The sequence below is a fragment of the Hippichthys cyanospilos genome, chromosome 11 (assembly GCF_059441005.1).
Source record: "Hippichthys cyanospilos isolate Australia breed blue-spotted pipefish chromosome 11, RoL_Hcya_1.0, whole genome shotgun sequence".
NCBI lineage: Eukaryota > Metazoa > Chordata > Actinopteri > Syngnathiformes > Syngnathidae > Hippichthys > Hippichthys cyanospilos.
In genome coordinates, this window is record NC_142379.1 from 16896314 (window position 1) to 16923526 (window position 27213).

At 38.2% G+C, this 27213-nt stretch overlaps 2 protein-coding genes across 3 annotated transcripts; one reads left to right on the top strand and one right to left on the bottom strand.

The window, feature by feature from the left end:
* The first annotated feature begins 1320 nt into the window (after positions 1 to 1320).
* relt (RELT TNF receptor) lies at positions 1321 to 22790 on the top strand. Its single transcript, XM_088426827.1, has 11 exons — positions 1321 to 1469; positions 8796 to 8870; positions 9149 to 9241; positions 10170 to 10354; positions 11040 to 11092; positions 11193 to 11447; positions 18599 to 18667; positions 18864 to 18942; positions 20629 to 20973; positions 21268 to 21396; positions 21598 to 22790. Exons 2-11 carry the CDS (start codon positions 8829 to 8831, stop codon positions 21599 to 21601), a joined length of 1254 nt encoding a protein of 417 aa, XP_088282953.1. The 5' UTR covers positions 1321 to 1469; positions 8796 to 8828; the 3' UTR covers positions 21602 to 22790.
* p2ry2.1 (purinergic receptor P2Y2, tandem duplicate 1) lies at positions 21922 to 26318 on the bottom strand. 2 transcript variants are annotated; one of them, XM_088426829.1, is made up of 5 exons: positions 26197 to 26318; positions 25166 to 25501; positions 23881 to 24049; positions 23409 to 23742; positions 21922 to 23342 (listed from the first exon to the last, which is right to left on the bottom strand). In XM_088426829.1, the coding sequence occupies exons 2-5, from the start codon at positions 25485 to 25487 to the stop codon at positions 23166 to 23168; spliced, it is 1002 nt and encodes a 333-aa protein (XP_088282955.1). In that variant the 5' UTR covers positions 25488 to 25501; positions 26197 to 26318; the 3' UTR covers positions 21922 to 23165. The 2 variants fall into 2 exon arrangements, with proteins under 2 accessions (XP_088282955.1, XP_088282954.1); XM_088426828.1 differs by having other exon boundaries at positions 21922 to 23742.
* Between the last annotated feature and the right edge of the window lie 895 nt (positions 26319 to 27213).

Genomic DNA, 27213 nt, shown 5'->3' on the forward strand with positions numbered 1-27213 from the left:
ACCAGCTAAAAGCAAGCCGTCCAATGTAAATACAACAAAGTGATTAAAGAGAATCAAGGCATGGATGCAGTGACATATTCAAATGACGCAAAATACTCAAAACCATTATATACAACCTCAGTTTTAACACTTGAGAAGGAAACTCGTGTAGAGCGATAAATAACTGAAAGCCGTGCAAATTTGTTCAATAAGCCGGAACTATGTAAGAGCTTAGAACAAAAAGCCTGATAAATAAACAGTCTAGTGATGCTCCATGGAAAATGCATATGTTCATCAATAATGAAGTTTCTTGAGACTGATGCCTTTTGTGGACAATGACTGTGTTTCACATAAATGACCTTTTTTTTGCTGCAAAAAAAATAAACTAGGGAAAGTTATAGTTAAGTGTCTGAAATATTTACTGTTTAATGCTTGTTTTAAATGACAAAAAAGAGAACGAATACTGAATGACCTTGACTCAAGTTTGCAACACAAATATACAGTAGGTTACATCATATCGTTTTCTTTTTTTTTCATTGTAGGGAAAGCAAACATTGACTGAATGAGTGAATTCCATTTAGTTGCATCAATAGGCTGCTGTCATATCATTCAGCTGCTTCGTCTGAAGATTGAATGAATCTATAGAAGCCAAACGGGTAGGTATTTAGCTGTGACAACTTGATCTGTGCAATCGATTCATAATGCAATTGAACGTTACAGAGGCAAGATGAAACATTGCATGTGCGTTTGTCAGGGAGCATTCATTTAAGAACACTTAAGTGTGAATAATTGAACACATGGTGATGATGTAAATAAATCTTTTTGATAAAAGAGAACGTTTGCTCATGCATGATTAAAAAAAAAAAAAAGTAGTAGTATGCCGAGACGCACCACCCCGCACACACCAAAATAATCAGTCTTGCATTTAGGCCTATTAAACAACCAATGACGTTTTCGCTCTCTTGCATTCGCTTTTTGCAGTGTTAAATGAAATGACCTTGGAAGGGAATAATTATAAGGCTCAATATAGCTGCATCTAGGATTCCATAAATACGTTCATGTTGTGGTGGGGACTGAAGTGATGTCAACAGGAATTTGGGTTACCGCCTCTCAGATTGAAGGCACTAATTTGAAAAGCCATATCTGTCATGAATACCTTAATGAATATATTTTTTACGCATCTTTTATACCAATCAAATGTTTACAATGTATAATGTAAGCTAAGTTTTGCATAAAGAGAAAACTGCAACTGCAGTACACAGGAGCGGTTGCCCACGTTCATGTTGTACGTCACCCTTTGCTGTGACGTAACTGCGCTGGTTCTCTTTGCCACAAAAGAGAGCAAAGCCCGCGATCCAGAGGGAGGATCTTAGCCGGCTGGCGTCGTGCCTTTCATCCACAATAAATCCAACCGGCTAACTGGCGTCTCCATACGTGGTCACGTTCTTGTCGAAACTCTGAATTGCAACCACTTTTACTCTCCTAAACCGGTAAGTTTGACTATTTGTACGCTCGTGTATTTGAATGGGTGCTGAGAATGGTGGAGAGCTGAGTTCACTCTACGGATCTTGTTGTGTTTGGAAATGTGTGTTTGATTACTTTTAATTCATGTAAAGTGGTTTTAATAGTTATGACATCTCTGTTTGATCACTTCATGGACGATTTATCCCACAAACACGGCATCAAAGAGGGAGCTCATTTCAGTTAGCTTTTGGTCGTGTTGCGTTCAAGTCAGTCTGTTAACGGTGGCTAGCAACATTCAACAGGTGGACGAGAGTTTTTGTGCCCAAAATGTTGGCGCACTGACTTGTCACTGATGGGCGACTGAATTGTCACACCCAGCGGCGTGTAGAGTCTAAAGACTTTTACTTGTCCTTAGAGTTTGTGTTTGCCCTCGCCACGTTTGCAGTGGCATGACATGACACTAAACACTTAGAAATTTTGAATCACTGTATACCTTGACATGACAATAAATACTTCGAATCTTGAATCACTGTACCTCGAACAAGGGATGGAGAGGTGGGGGTGGCGGGTCTCAGGAGGGCTTTGAAGAATACTGTATCTGTTTTGTCATCTAGATACCAATGTTCATTTGCCCCACCAAGTATGTGTATTGGCTTTCTTGTGTTTTGCATTATTTGCCACCTTAATGCAGCGTCTCTTGAGGAAATTTCAACAGCCACCCTCCTGCCAAACAGAGCAGCAGGTTACTCCAAGTGCAGTTAATGATTGGTCTCTGTTGGAAAACCCTTTCAGTGGTTGTATGAATGTAAATAAAATATATTCAAACCACTGCATAAATGCACACATTTGTACTTGGTTATTGACGACGTTTTAAAGGAGACGACAGTAAACTGAATATTGCTATAAATACATATACTGTATAATGCTAAACCTTTTAGCTACCATGTTGACCAAGAGCTGTGGCAGGGCTACTCAGTTTTGCTAATTTAGCAACTTTATTAGATTTCCTAAGCTTTCCGACACCACCCATTTTTTTTAAGAATCCCCCACCCCAATTAAGACAAACCCTATAAATATTCGATTATATTTCCCCTTGTTGAGGCAGCACTTTATCACCAAGCTGTTTTCTCTGCAGCTTATACTGCTTATCCTTTGCACGGTTGCAGTCTGAGTCTACCTCAGCTGACATGGGCGAAAGGCGTCAGCAATTAGGATGATCATTCAGGGTACTTGTGGAGACAAACGATATTTCATTGTCTGTCACACCACCACTAATTGCGAATTTAACCCATGCTCTTTTAGAGTGTGGCGAATAAAATAGTTTGATAGTTGCTGAAATATACTTAGTGCGTGGCAAAACGTATTGAAAATGTGCCTCCTAGTCCATGCAAATTTGTGCTCACACCCCAGCTCTGCTCACATTTTTGCTATGGCTTAATAGTGCTTTTGTGTAATTTAACTGTCAATTCATGGGTGGAGAAACTTGAATATGGGGGCACTTTTGTAAACCTGACAAATTATGACTACATATTTAGGAAAATTCTGAATACCAGTAACTGTCTCAGATACGTTTTCAGGTTTAGCTTGGTTGTTCAATTTCACATTTAATGGACACCGTCTCAGTTGGAGGGATTCCTTCCCCAGACTGCACGTTCAAAAGGAATTAGTTCAGTGTTCATCATAACATTTATTGTTTGTGTGGTTTCATGTCAAATATCTGCCACTGAATTTAGTTGAGAGAGGAAAGAAATTTGAAAGTGTTAATAACCGACTGCCAGCTGAACTTGACAGTGAAACAGAACAACGCCAGTCTGGGTCAATCTCTTTGTGACAAGGCACAAGTGACTTATTGTGTGTGTCATGTATTATTGCAAAGGATACACTCAGTCACTCGTGCTAGTGGTGATAGAGACATGAGCCCGTTACAAAACAACTGCTGAGCAATGACAAAGAGACCAACAATGCATGAAATTGAACCATTGCTCGTTTTTTTTATTTTTATCCTTAAAGTTATCCAATCCATTGCTACCCCTTCATTTAGATCCGAATTTAAGTGGGTTGATTTTAATTTAAAAAAAGACTACCAAAGTGATGGCACTCTTCTGTTAATTTTCTAAGCTAAGTGTGGAGTATAATACAATCAAAATGTTTTTGTTAAATTGTTTTAGTGGTAGGTTCATAATATTGTATCAAATAATAGCTGACCTTCATGTTTTCATGGTGCCACGAATAGGTCAAAGATTTCCATATAGTTGAGCTGCTTTTAGAAATCACGTTTGCCTTAATGCCAAGGGATTTGAATTCTCCCCAAGTTATATTCACAGTACCCACTTTTACACGCTGTAGAATTTCCCTTCTTCACATTCCTTTAGTTTATTTAAACAAAATAAGACTAATACTTTCTGGGTTGCATTTCCTTTACGCCCCCATAAGATTAATGATGAGACAAAAATGAGTCAGGCTTTTCATTCTTTAAATTCTTCACTTCTGCTGTGTTCAATATTAAAAATAAATCTGTGTTTGGGGGGTAAACTGTAAGCAGCACACACTTTGAGGCACTGTCATCTCCTTTTTCGCTCACTCCAATCAGGTCAATGGACTTGACCTCTTTGTGTTTCCACGTGATAAACAGTCATCTGACAGTGCACAGGAGACTTGTGTGTGCTGGTGTACTATTCCAATGGAAGACTGGACAGCTAAAGTCACGCCCAGAAATCCAAGGTCAGAAGCAGTGAAAGGTAGAGGACATGAAGACACAACTCAACCATGTATGAAATGAGCTATTAGAAAGTGACATAGGAAATGGTTGGCATGAGTAGATTACTCAAATAAGTGTATGTAGTTTCTATTTTTTTCTGATTGCTTAATAGTGGAGCAGTGGTGAGCACGTCCGCCTCACAGTTCAGGGACCCGAGCCCTCCCCCTAAAAAACCCCACGTATGGATGTGTGGCATGTGTATTGGACATATTAAAATTGTCCTTAGGTATGATTGTGTGAATTATTTTTTGTCTCCATGTGCCCTGCAATTGGCTGGCAACCAGGGGTTTTCGCCACCTATGGCCCAAAGTCAGTTGGGATAGGCGCCAGCAAGCCTGGACCCTTGTGAGGATAAGCGGCTCTAGTAAATGGATGGATGTATAATAGTGTGACTGAAGAAAATTGGGGGAGTCCTAAAATTAAGCTTCATCTTATGAAGATAATTTTGGCCAGGTCAGACTGGAATTGGAACTCCATGATGCCAAATCACATGTTCATGTCAAGTTTCACATCCACGTAATGATGACATGCTCAAAGCACATTGTGACATGACATCAGGTGTTGCTATTTTAAGGCAGCGCTGTTTCTCACAGCACAAGTTGCAGCAAGACCCCAGCGAGTGTATTTCATACTGTAAATATTTCGAACTTCACACAGCATTTAAAACAAGAGATTTTTAAATGACGCATTACATTTTTGAGGCATTCAGGGATTTATATCTTGGAAATGTTTCAAACTGATTTATGTGAGACATATGTGGGAATTCAACTTGTGAAGTTTAAGGCACTAGGGCCTTTGGAGCAGATCCAATAGGGCTCCAAATATGGCTACAGGACAAAATGACAGAACCTTCATTTCAGACCACTATTTGTCCCTGTGGGCACGTAATGATGGGAATGATAGGCAGCCAATAATAAATAAATAGCTCCTCTTTTTCAGTGGTATCACTAAACACCATAACAATGAAAACTCACATCTAGGCTGTCTCACTCACCTTCGTAGATCCGTCCAGCTGCAGTGAATGTTGTTCCACAATTGCTTTGGATGCATCCTCACCCACGGCTTCCTAGTGCCGTATAATTTTGTTTCTTTACAGCTGGAGAGCTTTGGTTGATGATAATTAGGCATGAGACTATATTAGCTGCTGACAGTATCATAACATTGAGCAAAAATGTCATGGTGCAGTGTTATCACGGTATTAAAAATACAGCTCTAAAATATACTACAGTATTTCAAAAACTTTTTTGCGTAACAGCCTTTTTTCTACGCCATAAGAAGTTTTATTATAGAACAAAATATATATTACAGCATTTTCTACAATAACATTTAATAACAATAACCAAAGTAAAATAAACATGAAAGTAAAATCAAAACTATTTGCTCACAAAAAACCATATACATCAATTCTTTCTGAATAAACACATCCAATTTAAACTGAAATAAAACATGGGCCCTTAGTATAAAATAAGTAGAAATGCGCAACAATATTTAAAAAAAATGATTGAAATCACACTAGTTCATTTCAAATCAATCATTCAACTACTATGTGTATCAATAAGTACACAACTACTATGTGTATCAATAGTACATTGTGGATTCTGTTAACGCATGCACACACACACAAATACGCTCGCTCTGTCTCATATAAAGCTCCTAGCTTTATATGCCTGTTCATTTTCAAAAGCCGAAAATTTCCCAGCCAACTTAATTTGTTTCAACGGGGTGAAAAGTTTGGTTGGTTGACCTTTTTGACCCAGACAGACTTCAGCTCGATAGACTGTTCGCGTCCTACCTCGAGCGATTTCACATAAAACACTAAGCATATGATAACATGTCAGCCACGTTACCCGAAGTTGTTAGCTGCAGTAGCAAACTTAGTGGTACTGAAGCCAACAAACCAGGAAAACGACAATGTGATTGGCTGCTGCAGCAGAAGAGGACTCATATGATGAACAATAACACTGTGTCTGCTGCTTTAACAAAAGCCTCCATCACAATTTCTCCCTCTTGGAATGACTGTCATCGTGAATGTCGTGACAGTATCTCATACCATGGGTCAAGTAGGTGAATTAGCTGCCGAAATCCACTGCCTTATACCGTCAAAAATGGCAGCATATTGAGCGTTGATGTACATACCAAAATCCCTTGTCATTTTGGTAGCTCTCACACTTGATGGGCCCAGTGGTGATACAAAAGCGTTTCTTATTGTTGCTTGCTTGTTTGATGGCGTTTTTGAAGACCTGGCTTGGAGTCAATGTGTTACCATCCTTTTACTCAATTGGGAAACAATTATTGCCGCACAGATTATTTAAAAGTAATCGGAGCATCGTGAGTTTCTCCTTTCTCCTTTTGAATTGAAACAAAGTTAAGGTGCATACTGCCACCTACCGTGTGACATGACAGTGTATCACTCACGCCTAGCCATTGCACTTCTGGCTCAATAAGCTGTACCCTCCAAAAAAGTGAAATGGAAATTAATCTCTTTGCATGCCGGAACAAGAAAACTTTTGGCGTTTGATTTTGCGAAATCTCGTCCCATCCCGAGTAGAAAATGACAAGGAAACGCACAAGAGATAAACATTGGCTGTAATTTGCTCACTGTCCAGCTTTTTATGAGTTGTCGTACTTTGTTGCACGCTGTTGTACTGCTATTGCTGTTTTGCTGCTAATGCCATTAGCTCAGCCCCCTTGCTTGCGCATGAGCATGACCTAAAGGTTTAACAAATTTTGACTGGTCGGCGCGTCGAGCACCCCTGACGGTCAGCATCTTTGTTGCTTTTGTTGTGTTCACACCAAATGTTATTTTGTGTCAGGATTTTATGATGTAATTCATGTTCTGAGGTAAAAAAAAACATTTAGAATTCTTTTTAAATTATGATGTCCTTTAAGCTTTCATTGCTTATGATTTGCAATTGTGCATTTATATGAATGTTTGAAAATACATCCAATGTGAAGACTTGTTGTTTTGAGAGTTCCCTGAGACGTGCGAGCTACAAGTAGGATAAAAGCATGCACCAGCATGTCGACTACAACAACATGGTTGACTTAATCACTGATTTTCATACACTTGGACTACAATTTAAACTTTTTGGCTGCAGGGGGAGGAATTTAAAGACGTTAAAGAGGCTATTTAGGTAAAATGTTTATTTTTGCCATTTACTTGAAACTAAACACAGTGAAAATGCATTTTTAACAATCCTCCAATAATACACATCTTCAACAAAATGACCAGAACGCACTTTGGTATGATACTCTCGCGATTGTAATGGTCACGCAGTTCCTTTGTTCATTCACATTCTTGCTAACAGGTATTCCAAAGAGGCTGCATTTGGGAACGGTGTATGTGTGTACCATTGTGAAGCCTTTAGTGAAAGGGTGCAATTTAAGATTACCCATAGAGTTCTGTATATAGTGAACGTCCTCATGTTATGTACAATGTAACCTCTACCTTTGACTACAAAACTGTAAATGTATATCACATGACATGTATTTTTAAAAGAAAATGCAACAATATGCAAAGCCACATTAGCATTTTTAGGTACTTTGAATGTGGGTGCCCCCCCCCAAATCCACAAATTGACAATGGCATGGTGGATGGTGGGTGGTCATGCCACTGTTTTGCAAGATGAGATATTCTTAGCAGTGTTAATGTTCCGTACTTAGCCTCCCTGTCAACTCTTTTTTTTTTTTTGAGGCTTATTAATTGGTACATCCACAGCCTGTTAGTTATGTTATATAAGTGAGAACACAGGTGTCCTAACAATAAAAAGCATATACAAATTGAGTGAGACACCCTAGATGAAACTGAGGTATTTGTTTTAAGAGACTCTTGTCTTACTGGAGAATGCAACTAAAGTTTAGCAGGACCTTGCTGGACCATTCATTTCTAGTACTCCAAATGTGTGCGAGTGTAAACTGTCGTTGATTTAAGGGGCTTCTCTCAAGGGTTGTGTCATAGGTCAGAATAATGGGATAAAGTACATACAGGTACATTGACATTTCCACTCAGCAGTAGTTGTGTCACATATATGCAAAACCTCTTCAGTGTGTGTTCCCAGCAAGTGTGTCATCTGTAAGTCAGGGGTGAGTGTGCTGTTTCCTCTTACTCGTTTTTTTACTTCCTTTAGTCTTTTCGGTGTTGTCCAACCGTTCCTTGACCTGTTGTGCAATTTCACATTCCCCTTATTGTCACTGAAATAGAGTACGACCACTTGCATGATTTCACTTGAGTCCAGTGCCTCCATCCCATAGGAACCTGGGAGCAATTTGAATATCAAGGAAGCTGTCTGGCAACAGCTGGAATATTGTGGTTGGATAGCATGTTGAAATGCATTCAAGTCACTCATAGCTGACTCTGCTCATTATGGTATGCATCAGGAGGGGAACGTGAGGACTGTCGAGCTCCAAGCTGTCCTGTCAAGACTTGCATGGCAACTTTAATGCAAATAAATGTTTGTCAGATGTTTTGACTCTTGCGTGGAATTTCAAGCATTTTCGTCTTCCAATTGGTGCTGACCTAGACAGTTATGTCTTTTTTTCTTGTGCCTGACTCCTTGCAGACCCGACCTGAATGTATTTCATAAATATTTTACAGATCATATGTGCGTACAGGAATACATTGAAGAAGATGAGGAACCCCCTCTGCTACTCAGCAATTGTTTTTCTCATGGTAATTCTGTGTACTTTATAAAGCAAAATATAAATAAATTACATTTATACAAAATATTAAAAGATTACTCAGGCTAGAACAAACTATTCTCATATGTGTATGTATAACTTATTTTTAGCCTGCTGGAGAGGTGGCATGTGGTGGTTATGACATGCCGCCAGTCTGAGCAAATGCTTCAATGACTCAAGAGATTGCACGGATGTGTGTGTGTGTGTGTGTGTGTGTGTGTGTGTGTGTGTGTGATTGTGTGATTGTGTGTGTGGCTTTGTCTATTCCAGGTATATGGCTGTCATGGGATTTCAGCAGCGCAGTGTCAGTGGGGAGAAGGGTGTGTGTGTCTTGAATGCCCCGCCGGCCAAGAACCTTCTAAAGTGAGTCAGACCCTCCCTTTTGTTAAAAGAAAAACCGGGAGACTGTTTACTCACATTAATTTCCTAGCAGCAGATTCCTTTAGCTTCATTACTGCTCAGTGCGAATGGTCACTTTGACTGTGTTCAAATTGATTGGAATTTTTGCATTCTAAATGTCCAACAGCGGCTCTCGGTCCTCAGGCTAAGACACGATGAGCTTAACTCATGTGACAATCGTTGCAAGAAAAGAAAGAAAATGTGGACAATGTGGACGCAATTAATAATGACAAAAAACTCAACTCAAAAAAGTTTTCATCAATTGCATTTCTGTTTGACAGTAGTTTGAGAGCAAATTAATGTTTATTGACACCTGTATGAGAGAAGAGGAACTTGTTATTCACCTTATGGTACAATCATTATTTTTTCTTCTCTCTGATGACACTCAATTGAGACTGGCATCTTGAGTGCCACACTTCCTCCGGAGTCTACCTTGTAAATGCAGCACCTCCTGCTGTCTGTAATGAAAAACTTTAAATTTGTTATATTTATTCCCCTAAAATCAACATTGCATCTTATGAGATGTGCCTTGTGTATGGCTTTTGAATTGAAGTTGAAAAATGTTTGACTTATTTGTGATACTGTAATGTACATCAATGTCCCCTAGAACACAGTGCACCTTCTAATCCGGTGCACTTAATGTCTGAAAAATACAATGTGTGTATACAGTACTTTGTATTTTGCAATATTTTCAAGTGGCATTTTTTCGCGTGTAGAAACCTGTTGCAAAATGACATTTGGTATAAATTGGTGATGGCCATTCAATCAGTCTTGCAGATCAAGTGAATTCATTTTTTTTCAGAAACTTACTGTGCTTTTGCCAATATATTAAAGATGTCTTTATCATATATTTTGGTAATGTTTTAAAATGTGTTGTTTTCTCCTTTCACAGCCTTGTGGGCAGATCCAGAGTAAGGCAGAGGATGTACAGTGTCGTTCATGTCAGACAGGAACCTTTTCAGACTCATTAGACTCTGAAATGTGTCGTCCACACTCCCCCTGCAAGCTGCGTGGGCGGCAACTTATAACTCCCGGCACTACAAAGTCAGATGCTGTGTGTGGAGACTGTCTGTCTGGGTAATGTTCCAATGTTTATCTGTATTTGTTGCATTTTTTTTTTTTTTTATCTACGTTCATTTCCTTGGGATTGTAACAATGCTTTTAATTTGCATTATATTGCTATTGCTTGGTAGACTTACGCAGACACACATACTGGCTGACTGAAAAGTAATTTTCTGTATTAAAATACCTAATCATATCTTGTAACAAACGTTCTTGTTTTCTTATCAGACAAGTTTATCGTTTAAAATTTGAAAGCCGTGACAAGTGGCTGGCGTCTGACCCTACAGGAACATACCCACCTAAAACATTTGGAGATCTGTTGTTGGGTTTCAAAGATGGTAGAGAACCAATCATTTAGGGAAGACTTGATAAGTAGATGCTAAACCATCATTACACTATAGCGTGGCTGATATATGAAGGAGCTGGTCATTTTACTGTAAAGTCAGATGTCCAGACACTTTTGTAGGCTTTCACATTTTAAACAAAATAATCCATCTGAAAAAGAAAACAAGAACTTAGATTTAATTGCCATACATCATTGAACATACACATCGTTGAACATGAACAAAAAATGAGAAAAATAGTACAACATAAAATGATAAGTAATTTAACACTGAGTTACTTTTCAATCACTCTGCACACACACGTTGCATACAGTATATCTACTTCATCCTGTCATGCTTTTTTTTTTTTTTAACAGATTCTCCAAGCCCTGTGTGGGAAATTGTTTAACGATAAACCCCTGTGTGAAGAGTAAGCTATTTTTTCCTGCTGATCATTCAACTACCGATCTCCTTAATTGGATATCACAAAAGGGCTAATTAATGATTTATTCAATTTTTTGTGATTACAGTGGCTCTGCACGTCAGAAGTGTCCGTACAGTGGAGCAAGGCTTGCCAAGTGGTGCTGGAGAACAAGTCAATGACACAGTTGTTCGCAGCACTGAGGAAAATACGGCCGAGTATGCTGTGTTCGCTTTGGTGCCCATTTTCTGTTTGATGGGCCTTCTGGGTATCGTGATTTGCAACTTTTTGAAGAGGAAAGGATGCCGCTGCAGTGCGGAGAAGAATGGGGTTGATGCCGAGGCAGCCACGCTTCAGAGAGAAGGTGAGCTATTATTGGAAAGAAATCAGTATAAAAGGCTGGAAGGGGTAGAATGCATGTATGTGGTAAATATTTTCAGCTGACCTGTTCCAAAACCATGAATTGTGTCTTTGCACAATCACTAGTTAAGAATGACTCACGTAACTTACTTGCTAAACTCCCATGTGTCATGTTTTGAACTTTGGCCTTTTCCACAGCCATTCGTTGCAGGCAATGCAAGTGCAAATGTATTATTTTTGATTTTTCTACTTGAGAAGCAGAAAAAAAAACATTCCCATCAACTCGCCAGAGAGTCAGAGGGAAAATAACTTAGGTAAACAAAGTAGCAAGGAAGGGGGTCAAAGAGGGTACCAGAAAAGACAGAAATGAGGCTGGGAGCTTTGTGAGTAAAATGGACAAAAAGTCCAATATCAATGGGATAAAAATACAGATTTTTGAGAAGCGATAACTCTGGTAATAATGATAGATAAACATCAAAAATAGAAGCATTTGTACAGTCTATGAAAAGAGGCGTCCAAACTATTTTCTCAGAGAGCCACATAAAGAGTAAACATTGACACACAATGTATATACAGTATTCAAGTTTGTTTTTTGTTATTCCCACTTACAGAAGGACTGTATGTCAGCTTTGTTTCAGGTGTAAAGGCAAATCATCACCAGTAGTCTACAGATTTTGGGCTGGCAGTACATGAGATGGATCATCTAAACTGAGAAACAAAACAAAAGTAGACTATACAGTTGACATTTTTTAAAGCTGTGTTGATACACAGTATATATTACAGGTTATTGCAGAAACAAGAACAAATGAGATTCACTATTATTCACTATTATTTTGTATTATTTACTATTATTATTATTACTATTATTGTTTACGGTACATTGGAAGGGGGGTTGGCACGTCTGCCTCACAGTTCAGAGGTCCCGGGTTTGATCCTGGCTCTGGCCTTCCTGTGTGGCGTTTGAATGTTCTCCCCGAGCCCGCGTGGATTCTCTCCAGGCATTCAGATTTCAAGATGACACAAACATGCATGTTACATATACTGGACACTCTAAATTGTCCTCAGGTGTCATCAGGAGCGTGTGTCTTTACTGCATTTGGCTGGCAAACCAGTTTAGGGTCTTGTCCACCGCCTACTGTCCAAAGACAGCTGGGTTAGACACCAGCGAGGCAATGACCTTACTTCGGACAAGTGGCTATAGAAAATGGATGGATGAACTATTTTCAATAGGAATGAAGATTATATTGTGCTTAACATAACTATTATTATTGCTATTATTGTTTACAGTTATTTTTTAATAGGAATGGAGATTATATTGTGCTTAACATAATTTAAACGTAAATGTCACTTTTTTTTTTTTTTTATTCCAACCCAAGCAACTCCTTCATACTGCACAAAAGACATTGCTGTAATAAAATCCTTATCAAATAGTGGGGCCCTCGAAGAAATATTTTCACTTTCCTTGGGGGGCTTTGCAAGAAAAATATTGAGAAGCACTTATATAATGCAAAAAACAAGGGGGGAGGATTACAAATTTTGTCTGGCTTTTTTCAGGCTTCTGTGTTTGTTGGCACAAAATTGTGTTGAAATCTTTTATCTTTTTGGGGGAGAATATAACTCCCGCGACTTAATAAGGTGCTGTCATGTGAAGACACCACCTCAAAGTTGTAAGCCTCTCTCACTCTTGGTTGGACAGCAAGATGAAAGCAAGACGGATGAAAAATTGTGTCTGGCAGTTTAATTTGTTTGTTGACAAAGCGTGAAAGATCGGCTGGCAGTTTAATTTGTTTGTTGACAAAGCTATAATGTTGAGCTGTTTGTTTGAACATCATAGAATTGAATTACCGTGATAACACCCTCGCAAAATCACGTTTCACTCTTGGCTTGGGTGAAAAATGTTTTTCACAATAGCTGCAATAGCTTGTTCGTTAGTTTGTTTCATACTAGTAAGAGTCGTTAGTTTGTTTCATACTAGTAACAGTGGTGGGCCGTCAGGGCCAGCAAGAGAATGTTGAGCTGTTTGTTTGAACATCATAGAATTCAATTATCGTGATAACACCCTCGCAAAATCACGTTTCACTCTTGGCTTAATGGGTGAAAAATGTTTTTCACAATAGCTGCAAGACCTTGTTTTATACTAGTAACAGTGGTTGGCCGTCAGGGCCAGCAAGGCCTTCTCTGCTGGCCTAATTTAACCTGACATTATCATAACTATAATGCACTAGTCATTATAATACTATAATAAAAGTAAATTTCCTTTTAAATTTATTTTTACTAAATATATATGTTTTATATATAAAATAATTCTCCATATTCTGTTCTTTTCATGTCATATTATAGCCATATGGTACCACTCCTCCTACAGTAAGTGCTGCTGTTTTAGTGTAGAGTTTTTAGCCAATTAGAATTCAGCTATAGTGTGTCGCCAGGCAGACTTGATGGCAGACTTAATGAGCCCGGAGGTGCTGGGCATTTGCTTGAACAGTCAAAGGCTTCTGTGCATTGTGCAATGACATATTGTGTACGAGCCCATATTTTTGTTGGGCACCTGCAATAGCCAGTCGATTCATAAAAACGCCTTCAGGAAACCTCATGTAGAACGTAAATGGACGCTCACTGCAGGAAGGCGGGGCTATATTGATCCACCGCGTTTAACGGTGTAAGTAGTAAAATAAGAAAAAAGCATGTTGCTCAACCAGCTAACATTAGCGTTACCATACATCGAAGCCCGACCCGCAGACGCTTTTTTTTAAACCCACAATGGCTGAAGAAGAGCAAAACAGGAATTGGACCGCCCCAACTTTCAGCATTCCGTCTACGTCAATACAATAGGATTTATTATGGGCAATGAAATGCGAAGTCTTTCTGAGGAACAAAAGAAGAGTGGATTTTTTACTGAAATAACTTGGACAGCCGTTTTGGGTGAGTTAATGTTTTTGTCATTTTATGTCATTCAATTGTCATGTTTGGTTGGCGTTGGTTGTGGGGTTTTGTTCATGTTTCTGTTCCACTCGCATCTGCCTATTTTGTCTGCGTTCTCGTTTGTTTGATTTGGTCCCACTTGTTTGGTGATACTTTGTCCACCCAGTTTTGCTCCAGGTTCGGTCCTGCCTCATTTCCTTGTTAAAACGTCCTTTTTTGAGCCACATATTTCTCAGTTTTTCTGCATTTTTTGGGTCCCTTTCGCATGCCTAGACGTGACACTTGTAGTAAATTGCCATTTGGAATTTAGCGTACAATTTTGTTAAAATGTGCCTGCTCTTCTTGGACTTTATAAGACTTAGTGGAAAAATAATTTGAAATTATTATTACTTATTCTAAGTTTTGGCACGTAGAATGATACGTTTTGATTGTTGATGTTTAAATACTCTGAAAAATAGCCTGCGTACCCCATTAATGTGTACGTGTGCGCATGAGAGGTCCAATCACTGAAGGCCCAAGTGTGAAATGCACAGACCGCGACTGACTAGCAACCATCTTACAGTGGACATGTTAAATGACATACTTGCATATCATTTGTTTTATTCAGACATAAATATATAACTGCTTACCGGTACTATGCAAGATGTCTGCATAGTGTTTTGGAAAAATTGCGTCTTTCAGTTCAATAGCAGAGCAGTGACATAAAGGAAAAGTAGTTGATGTGAATAAGTAAACAGATTTACTAAGCTGAGCCGGCTTTTCTGACGGCTCAAACCACGACAGCTGTGGAGCCATACGCTTTTTTTTTTAACAAAGACGTCAGAGCACTGCTGCTCTCGACAAATGTTTCTTTAAACGTGCTCATCTGAAGCAAACCGCTGACGAAAATTTTATACATTCCTACATTATTAACTGCTACATTCCTACATTATTAAACTTTGATTTAACAAGCTTGATCTGTGTTACTATAGACTGTGTTACTATAAACATCTAAATAGTGACAGACAATATGAAAATTTTCACCCAACACCAAAACCAATAATTTCCTTCTTTGTACAGCTGATATGAGAACCAACATTTTTATATTTTTTCACATATTAAATAGTCTTCACATAATCCGCATTTTAGTTTCAATCTTACTTCCAAATAAAATAAGAGGATGACAAAAACTGTTTTATATAGTATTTTTTTAAAAGTGGTTAACAGAATAAATCACTCAAATTTTTTTATTTAGCAATGACATGCACATTGCAGGACTGGAGTTAGATACCTATAATTTAGCTGCTTGCATATGTAAGACTTTTTTTTTTTTTTTAATGTAGCCTAGATCCTTTGTTATAATAAACCGTGTTTAAAAAAAATGGCTCACTTTTTACAAGGGCATGCAGCAGTGGCATATTACCTTGTACATCAGGGGTGTCAAAACTCTTTTTTTTTTTGTGGGCCACTTTGTAGTTAGTTTTTATCAGAGGGCCATTATGAGTTTGAAGTCAAATAAATTCTAAGTATGAGCTAAACACATTTAACCTAGTTTTTAAATTAGAAGCCTGTAAAAAGTGTTCAAAAGAGGAATCAGTAACAATTATTTTATTTTACTTTTTTTCCAGAGTTGAAGACCACAAATTTTGCATTTTAGAAAGAAACTAAGTCATAATGAGGATTTTGCAAGTCACATGATATGATGTGGTGGGCCAGATCCGGACCTCGGGCTTTGGGTTTGGTACCTGTGTTTTACATATGGTAGAGGTTTGAACTCTGGTGGCAGTGACCAGACCGACCAGTGTATTTGAGATAGCTTTCAAGATAGGCCGAATTTACCTATAGTGACCGTTTTCTACATCATCAAACTTTCGAGCAACTTAGGACATCTAAAAACATTCAACAAAAATAATATCCTCGTTGGCTCGTTGCAGATTTGAAGGGCAAATAATTCAAATAACATTTGAACTAGCTCTGACTAAATTCAAATAATCTTTGAACTAAGAGCAAGTAGCTATGATTATACCTTTACATTTTCGAATGCTGGTGAAGGGCCAAAGAGTAAGTGGTTCTTTTCCTCTGGTGAGAATCTTGTTGTGAAACATGAGCTGTCCCTGCACAAAATGGAAACGCCCCAATCCCATTACCTCTTTTCGCTATCCTTCTCCACTCCCTTTAACAACACGTCAGCCTCATATGAACATGACACGCCATCCTTCGCTCGTCTCCTTTCCCAGCCGGATCAATAATTCAATTAGGTGCACACCTCATGTTTTATGTCTCCTCTTACGTCTCCTCTCTTCTGTTTTTTTTTTTTTCTTTTTGCATTTGCACTGGCAGCTTGAGGGAGGAAACAGTACAGACTGCAACTGTAGGTTCAGACTACATACTTGTGTAGCCGTTTCCTGCTCTTTTGTCATTATTATGTAACACCTTAGCACATTCTGTCTCTCTGGTCCCTGTTATGGTTTGTAGGACTTATAATTCTGCACATACAGTATCATCAACCCCCATTCACTGGGGAAAACCCGTGAGGAGGACTTACAGCTGGAGTAGGTGCAGTTCGGCAGAACTCGCATCCCACGCTACAGCATTAAATTTGGCATGTAGAGGTGTTGTCCTACTCCAGTCCTTCTCAAATAGCGGGACTGGCCGCCATGGGGTGGGGGATGATTTGCTTTTTCTGTGATAATTCTTGCAGTTATAAACTTTTTAAAATGCGATCAACATTATTTTTGTCTCAACCACATTTTCGATTCATGTCATTTAGGAAAGGATCAGCGGTTTTATATTTTTCTTAATGTTAAAATGCTAAAGATATCGGTGCTCCAGTGTTAATGTTTGAGGTCAAATTACATTAAGTAATATTTATTGGTTGAATATTTTTTTTCTAGCAGCAAATGGTTTAGTTTGTCAAAGATGTTTCAAGTATAAAGGATTGACCTGTTTTATTTGAAGCCATCTGATGCAATGTTATTTTTTTCCGTTTTAGATGAACGTATGACCCTGTAAAAGTAAAGTTAACATTTGTTGAATGTTGATTTATATTGCTTTTTTCTGTTGTTATTTTTTAAAAGGATACAATTTTGGGTATAATTGTACAATTTTTAGTAGTTTATAGTCACTGTGGCGGGTGGGTGCAAAATGTGTTCTCTTTTCGGGTGGGGGGGTTCCTTTGCAATAATTGAGAAGTACTGTCCCACTGTAACATTGAAACAAGAAGAACTCCTTAGGACACTGCTGTTTGTACTCGAGTTCAGCATGTTGTAATTTGTATATTTGATTACCAGCAAACATTCCAAGAACTGCAGTGTAGGAACTCTTTTGTGGATACTCTTTCCTTGAAAAGGCTCCTCTGGGGGCCTTGTCGAGGAATTCCTAACAGATACAAGTTGCCGAACAGGATAGAACTAACACTGATTGACATAAGTGCCCTCACAAGACACAAGTACATAATGATACATGTGGCCTGACACAGAATGACATGCTCAGACACAAGTGGCATTACTAGATCAATAGAAATAAAAAAAAAAAAAATTGAAGTCTCACTCATATGCATTTCCATGATGCACAAGGTAAAATGGAAACCCTAGTTCCAAAATCATATTGCCCTAAAAGGCTGCAAAAGCCACAATGTTTATCTACAGCCCTCTCCTTTTAAAACAGATTGTTGAGCAAAGTATTTTCCATTTTCGCTGCTATTACTCTCCTCTCAGCTGCTTTACTGGTTGTATGTAATGGTTCTGGGTATTACCATGGAGCCACCCTTATTTCAAATAAGTTATTTGTCTCATTTACAATGACCTGCACTGTGTGAATGGATCATGACACTGCAGATGGTGCATACGCTTTGTATGAGTTATGAAGTACATCATCATCAGCTATGATTTGATTGGCTGTAACCCAAACTTTGTACACAATGTCGCGCATACGCTTTGTATGAGTTATGAAGTACATCATCATCAGCTGTGATTTGATTGGCTTTAACCCAAACTTTGTAAACAATGTCTTTGTCACAGACCATGACACTTTTTACCTCACAGACTCAAACTTGGGAAATTTCACTCAAATTGGAAACATGTCAGGCCTTCACAATTTTCGAAAATGCAGTGACAAAAATTACTGTCCGAATGCATGAACATTTGTTAACTCCTATTTAAATAAGATAATTTGACTGACTTATTGATATAATTGTTTAGCATGCCATCACATTAAGTGCTTTTTAAAAAATTGCCTTTCTCTTTCACTCTCTAGGTAATAATTATGATGACCTAAATGAAGACACCATTGGCGTTCTTGTACGAATAATTACTGAGAAAAAAGGTGGGTGATGTTATTCTTTCACCTCTTAAGAATGTACTGTATTAGTTCAGTAAATTCAAATAACCTTTTAGTTGCACCTTAGTTTTTTTATATTAGCAAATAGTATAACAAGATTGCTTATTTCACTGTTGAAAGGTAATCCATGTGATACATAGTTTTTACATTTTTACCATTTTTAAAACGTGTTGGTTTTCAGAAAATGCTGCTGCACTAGAGGAACTCCTGCAGGAGTATGAGAACAAACAGAAGGCCCTGAGCAAAACCTCGTCTGTCAAGTAGGATCACACACACCTACAAATAAACCGTTATAAACTCACATGTACTGTATTTAGTCATTTCGTCCATGATAAGGTACAAAGTGTCTGCCAAATATTTGTGCACCATCCCACCAAAAGTATTGCTTCAACTGTGATGTAGTGATGACGTAAATTATGACTCATAATGACTTTCGACTGAGCTAACCATATTATAGCAACCTGATGTTTTTGTTAACTCTTTCAGTGCTAAGCGGTATCCCCTCAAAAAAAAAAAATAGCACAGAGCGCAAGCTGATTTTGAGCATGTTCACTCTTATTTCAAGGCCTACAGAATATTGTCTGCTATGCCTATACAAAAAAATGAGTACATGTTACCATATGAAAGATTGGATTCTATTCTTAGGAAGAATATAGTATGATTCCACCTCATTCCATTCTTTATTAATCACTGTTTGAAAATAGGTACCGGTAATTGAGTGACACCAAGCAAATTTGGACAAAATGAGAAAGTTTCTTGTGAAAAGATGTGTTTACTGCTCAACAGTGACTTTGACAGTTTGCATCTGAAACATAGTGAGTCTATTAAACATGAATCAAGGCAATGAAATTGTGTTTTGTAATTTTCAAAATGACAGTTTGTATGTGTATATGCATTCGGGCATCGCAAAATTTGCCACTGTCATATTTTGACATGGCATGAAATGGGGTGTGCTCAAAATTATAATTTAATTTGGGAAATGTGATGAAATAAAACAGGATTTAAAAAATGATGCTAAAAGTAACAAACCCAGAACAACTTACAAACACAAATCAAGCACTGGGCTCTGAGAAAACATGAATGAAACTAAGATTGGTGACACTTTCGGCGACAACAGAATGACACAACCTCAACAACTTGACAAGAATTGAACAGGAAACTAAATATGCTCGAAACTGACGAGACAACAATGAACACCTGGCCAAGACACAATTAGAGACAGGATCTGATTGGCAGACACAAGGGAAGCAGGTTAATGAGGACAGGTGGAACCAATCATACTGACAAGACACTGACAAAGAGGACCGAAACAAGAAGTAGAAACATAACCAATAACCCAATCAACAAACCCAGAATGTGAAAAGACAAATCAAAAACCCACAAAATCCAATAACAGAAGAGAACAGAAAACCCTGATACCAACCCAAAACAGATACTATCCCAGAACATAACACCTACTGCTTGATTGTCTTTAATGTTAAGAGGAGCGCTGACCACAAGTGTCATCTATCCATTGATTAAAAAAAGTATCTGACGAGAATGCTCATCGCTGGCACTGAGGGCATTTAATAAACTTTTACATTCAATACACAACACAGTGCCTTGTGAATGTGTTAGCCCCTCTTGAACTTTTTGACCTTTTGGCAAATTTCAGGTCACACAAAGAAAAAACAGAAAAGTAGGACGTGTGAGCCAATTGACTCCATTCATTCCCAGAAGTTTTCTGTATAATTTTGAGTTTTCATTTTACTTCACGATTGTGCCCCAACTGGTGGTTGGTTTGTCATCACCTCCTCCATTTTTTTTTTAAGTCTATAGCTGTTTTGAACCTGAAATGTGGCATATGTGAAAAGATTTAGGGTATGCTTACATTTTCTCAAGACACTGTGTTCGATGCTTTCTATGCACTGTTGTGAAGACTTTTTTTTTTTTTTTTCCCCACTTAGGTTCCCGATGAGATCTCCCTTGTCCTCATTCTGCTCCCTTCCCAGACTTTGCCCCCATCAGTCACACCTCCACACCATCTCTGGCCTTTCTGGCTTGGGAGCAAAGCATGGCTATCGTTGTTCCCGATGTGCTCAAAAGAAATGGCCCACTGTACTCATACCCCCTCTGGATGTCCTTAAAGATCAGCTTAAGCCTACACAGACCCTTATCTTTCCCAACATGAAAACATCCACCGAGCAGAAGGACCCTGGGCTGTTAGAACCTACAGTTTTAAATACTGTGCAGAAAACCGTGGAAAACAAGGCAGAGGAATGGACAGAGCTGAAAGTTCTGTCTGTGGGAAGGTGAGATTTTTTGCTGCAATACAATTCATATCAAATCACTCCTGTACACACAGTATTTCAGTCGGTAAATGAAATTGGCAAGACTATTTCAATTTGAACATGGATACATTCAACAGTCGCGTTTGTGTTCCATTTACCTCTGTTTCGTTGAGCAGGAAGTTACCAAAATAATATACGGTATGTATAAGCATTTTTTTGTTGTTGTTGCGGACAGATTCCAAGTGGCACAGATCCGAAGTGACCAAAATAATATACAGTATGTATAAGCATTTTTGTTGTTGTTGTTGCGAACAGATTCCAAGTGGCTCAGATCCCTGAATACAAACCTGTCATAGAGGAAACAAGGGCACCATCACAGGAGCAACGTAAATCCCTATTCGGTGGGATTCAGTTTTCATCTTCCTCATTAGCAGGCCTCATGAGGTATGACAACAGATGGTTATCTTTATTCGTGTACTAAACCGATAAATTGGAAAGCTTTTTGTCTGTAAAAATGTTTATTAGCTCAACTTTGTAAATGTTTATCAGCTCAACAAATAATACAACTGATCAATTTACATGTGTGATAAGTTTCATCAAGGCACACTCATGGAAAAGTAATGCTTTGATATAATACTCTTGCAGGTGACTCGGAGATGCTGCATTATTCTACCACCACTGATAAAAACAACCACTTCAGCAGGCTTGCACTGTGACACCAACTTTAAAATGCTGGCTTCGACACTCCTGTATGAGATTGTTTCATAAAAAGTGAAATGAAACAAAGAACAGCATGAAGCTAATCCAAAGATAAAATGTGAATAAGCACTTAGATGGAGAAGAGAGGCTTATACTAAACTGTGGGATTAGCAGCTGTCATTGCGCTGCACTTTAAGAGCAGGTGGGAGGAAGAATACACCCCAGTGTTTGAACATTTACAACAAAAGACATGCTCAGGTAAATTCTGTGTCATGGTTACGCAATCCAATCTTTATTCCCACTGGCATCCCTTTTGTGAAAACAAAACATACAAATCTAAAGTGTGTGTTTAAAATACTGTTTTCATTCATTCAGTTAGCGTGCAACATGATCCAAAAACATTAATGAATTTCATAATGATATGACCGTTTTAAACAACTGCAATAGCAGTAAGGGATGTAAGAAAGGTTAGTATAGGTTCATTTCCCTGTTACCTGGCTGTTTAGATGTGAATGAATGGAAAGGGTCCACGTTTTACAGTACTGTACTCTAGTTTGATTTAATGAGGCATTTTGAAAGTTAAGAGTGGCAAAAGTAATCACAGCAACTAAAAACTATGAAAAAGACATGACTACAGCTTGGTAGACAAGCAAACGTATTTTTTATTTATTTATCATTTCACATGTCTAATATAACTGCTCATGCAAAAGTGTCAATAAAAAGGGCACCAGTTAGGTTTACTCGTTAGAGACATTTAAAAAAACTAAACTTGAACTTGACTTATAAAGTACAACCATTATGTACATATATTTTTAATGATTGTTAACTTATTTCAACTCATAACCTCTTTTCAATCCTTCTAAAGAACTAATGTATTTATAAAATCACACTGAGGATTGTGTTTGACATTTTCCTCCATTTTGAGTTCTGTACTTTTTTTGTATTTACAACCCTTTCAAATACTATTATCACTTACAAAGATGTATGAAAACATTTTCTGTTCATAATGGATGAGGATAATCCTTCTCAGTTGTCATCCTTATGTATTCCATCTGAGGTGTTGCTGGATTTTTAAAAATGCATCTCAATGTCAATTTTCAAATGTTTTTACTGTTTGAATAAAGGGAAGGATTTTTGAATGCCGTTTAATCTTTTTTCCCGTATATATATATATATATATATATATATAAAATATAGAGGAATGAGAGGCCGTTACTTTGAACTAATGTAACGAAAATGTTCAAAACCATTGTGCGTGTTTTGCTCAGTTGTGTGTCTAATCAAACATTTTCAATGGCTAGGCTTTATCGCCATCTAGCGGTAATTTACAGTAAAAACCGCGTCATGCCTGACTTGCTCCTATTTACACAGTACTATATGTGCATAAAAATAGTAGCTGTTTTATTACACACCAGTTAAGAATGTTAAAACATGATGCACTTAAGTCTTTTTTTTTAATCCAGTGGTTAATTTTGGTTTATGGTAAAAGTCTGGATAGTGTTGAGTTTTAAGCTTCAACTCTGAGAGGTCCTTTCTTTTCGTCTGAGGCACCATCTCTTACTGGTGAGATTGCTGCGGACGTCCTGTCCAGCCAAAAAGTAAAGGATAGGATCCATGCAACTATTGGCACTGGCAAATGGACGGGTCACCTTGTAGGCAAAACTGGAAGCCTCAAGCAAATTACAGCTTATCTGGGGGGAAAAAAAAAAAAAAATGAACGTGTGATAAAATGTTAAAGAACGGTCTGCTGTCTTCACCTGCGTCGGATTAACCTGTCTCAGGTATCTGAAGTAATAATATAGACTCCTGGTGAGGTGGAATGGCAGGAAACAAAGCATGAACGTCGCCAATACGATAATGATCATCTTCACTGATTTCTGCTTGATGCGAAGGGTCCCGTGGCCGCCTCCATCGCCCTCACCGTCCCAACCAGGTTTCAGAAGTTTTCGCAGCATTAGGCCGTAGCACACCATCAGCACCAAGAAGGGCAGGGCGAATAAAAGCACCGATACGGCAGAGCTGTACACCAGGAAGTCGTCAAAGAACTCTGGGCTAGTCGTGTCATAACAAATCTTGTCTGTGGCCACATCCCTGAAAAGAAAAGAAAAACACACATATATATATATATATATATATATATATATATATATATATATATATATATATATATATATATATATAAAATGTGTGTGTGTGTGTGTGTGTGTGTGTGTGTGTGTGTTTAGTCACCTTATTCTTGAGAAGTAAAGAATAGGCGCCTGGCAGAATAAAACACAAGCCCAAACTGCGGCAGCAACCAGTTTGGCTCGACCAGCACTGACCCACTTCAAAGAGCGGACTGGATAGCAGACACCCACAAAACGATGTAGGCTGATGCAGCACAGGAACAGAATAGAACCTAAAAAAAAAAAGAAAGCCCTATATGTGGCAATAGAAAATGGAAGTACGTATATGCAAGTACGTATATGCAAATAAAGGTTGTCCGTCCAAAAACATCCAAAACAGTTACAGAAATCAGGTAAACTCAATTGAAACTCACCTTGACTTTTGGATTGGAAAAGCATGTAAAGCTAGTGATATCATTTGAAGGAAAATCATTTTTTATTAAAAGCTAAATGGAAGATAGACTTAATTTTTGGTTGTATTAGTTGTATACGGTAGTTTTTTACTTTTTGTTTTTGCCTTATTCACACTCAACAATTGTTCCCGTTCTCGCTCACAATCACACCTAAGGGCAATTTGGAGTGTCCAATACATCTACCGTGCATGTTTTTGGAATGTGGGAAGGCCGGGCCAAGGTGGAATTGAAGCCGGGACCTCTAACTCTGAGAGGCACACATACTAACCAGTCTTCCACCTTGCTGCTAATGTATAAACGTTACAATGTATTGATTGTTAAATTATCCAAAAATTCACTGGGGAAAAAAAAAAAAAAACACGTTAGCACCTGGTAGTCTTACAGTTTAATTTCAAAACACTTGAGTGAGTTGAGAGGAAATTTGGTATTCCGTGGTACCTTGAGATACAGTAGAACATCAACATTTTTTTGTGTGTGTTATCAGTTATTCAAACGAGTTTTTACTTTGAATCGTAGACAAAAAAAAAAATTGATAATGTATACTAGGAGTAAACTAAATCTACAACATGCAGTAGTGGTGTACTTAGGCAAACTTAGTGGTAATTCTTACTAAACTGCTGCCAACGCCACAAAATGGGCATATATCATCTGTGTTATACTTACAGTATATATCAAAAGACATTTGAGCAATACATGTAGACAGACAATACCCAGGTATATTTTTTACTCTGTAATTTTATAAACCATACTATTTTCTATTTTGTCAATATTTTTGAAGGTTCGCATTGATTAAAGGGATTTTCTCTCATTTCGTTGAGAAAAAAAAGATGATTTGAAGACCCAAGTTTTGAGTTTCAAGCCTGGTCACAATACGACAATAACTCCTGCTGTATCTCAAGGTACCATTGTATTGTATAATGTATTTATGAATCGCACCATATAAGTTGGCATAAAACAGGAAGCGTATAAGCTTGCAGAGATATTCGCCGAAGGGCCAGTCGTTTTCATCTGCGTAGTAGTAAATGAGGAAGGGCAGCGTGAGGATGTAGAATGTGTCACACATCGTCAAATTGAACATGTAGATAGTGGAAGGTTTCCAGTGTTTGGTACAGAAAACAATGGCGTATAACGCAGTGAAATTTAGTGCTAGGCCAAATACAAGCACTACGGAGTAGGTGACCGGAAGAAGAATATATTTGAATTCTTCATGAAATTCACAGTAGAAGTTGGTGAGGTTGCTTAGGTCTGTGTTGTTCATGTTGGCTGATCCGCCTGTAAGAAAACAGATAACAGAAATACTCTCTTCAGAGGTTTCATACAAAATATTGAACTCAAATATTTGGACAAGGCGTGCTTAAGCGGAAAACAAATTTATGCTTCCCTTATTTATATTCATGAAAGCGGCAAATACTACTAAAGTTACTAAAATGCTACAAAAGTCAGCCGATCCAAAGAGCAGAGGTCCCCAACCACCGGTCTGCGGCTCGGTACCGGTCCGTGGATCAATTGGTACCGCCCCCCCAGGCCATCTTTTGCCAAGCTCTGCCTTAAAATGAAGGTATAGATTAAGCCCTGATTTTTGCCTCAACGTTACACCCCTAGCAAACTAAACATTTGTCTTGGCTCACTGTTATACTGTAACTGGGTGTCCGATGAGTGCATATGACCGCACTGTGTATACTCCTCCTCAACACGGCCAACTGTCCACCGACACCTGCCTACCAAACTTCTAAAACACATCTTGGACCTCTAGGAGCTCATGCAGACAAAAAAAAAAAAAAAATCCTAACACATCTGCTGAAACTGTATTTAATCCTCGTCTAATTCTATGTTTTGCTCATGTAAAAACCTTAACTTCTTTATAACATTCCTTTCAAGTTTATTCAAAATACCACTTTGCACTTTTTTGGTCATTTCTCCCTTTCCATGAACACGACAAATCGATATTAGTATAAAAAGTAACATACCTGAGTGAGGCAGATTGTCCTTTCGCAGCTCTGGTAATTCCTAAACTGTCTATGTGCCGACAGTTTTGGGGGAAGTATCGCAAATTTGAGCTGAAGCTGGTCGAGCAGGGACTTGTATGAGCAGGGACTTGTATGCGCAGAGACCCTGAGGCTGTTATTCGTTTCGAGGATGATGACTACAGCAGGTCACTCTTTGCAAAATGTTGTAAATTTTACATACACGCAAAAACATTTTTTTTTATTTACATCAACTGTTTTCTTCAATTGACTTGTCTTAGGTCAACGTAGCTGAAAGAATGCATGCGTACATGATTTTTAAAAAACTGCCGCCAAATAAAGGAAGAACCCGAACCAATGATTCTTAACCATTTTCCCCACAACACTGCAAATTTTGTCGAGCAAGGGAGAAGGTGAAAGCATTTAATGTCAGACCTGCTTCTGAAACTATGCGTATTAATGATTAAAAGTCTCCTAACCTTGGCCATGGAGGCATGAATTAACATTCACGCTAGTTTTTTTTTTTTTTTTTTAAGACGCATTCCTACATGATCAGTTAAAGCGCTATACTGTACTGCCTTTCAGGCAAACAGAAAAGCGGGTTTGGTTGTTAGGTGAAAGGCATTTGGTATAAAAACTGCAGGGAAAAAACGCAAAAAAACGTATAAATGACTACGTGGCAATACAAGAGTCACTGAATGTTATCAGGCTTGTTATTTGTGAATGCATTATTTGTATGTGAGACTTTGTAGACACGAGAAGAGGAAGATCAATTTAAAGTCATGATTTGTTGTTTTTTAAATACATGGTGTAGTTAACATCACTCTCCATAATAATTATAAGACACAAGTGAGTCATTTTTTACATGCATTCGTTGTTAATTCATCCTCTCCACAAAACAACAACAACGGTTTTAATGGCTTCTGCGTGATTTGGGAATGCAGAAGCCTACCTAACCCGGGGGCCTCGCTTAAGCATATGAAATAAATGCTCGCATTTCCATCGTATTTTGATAGGAGG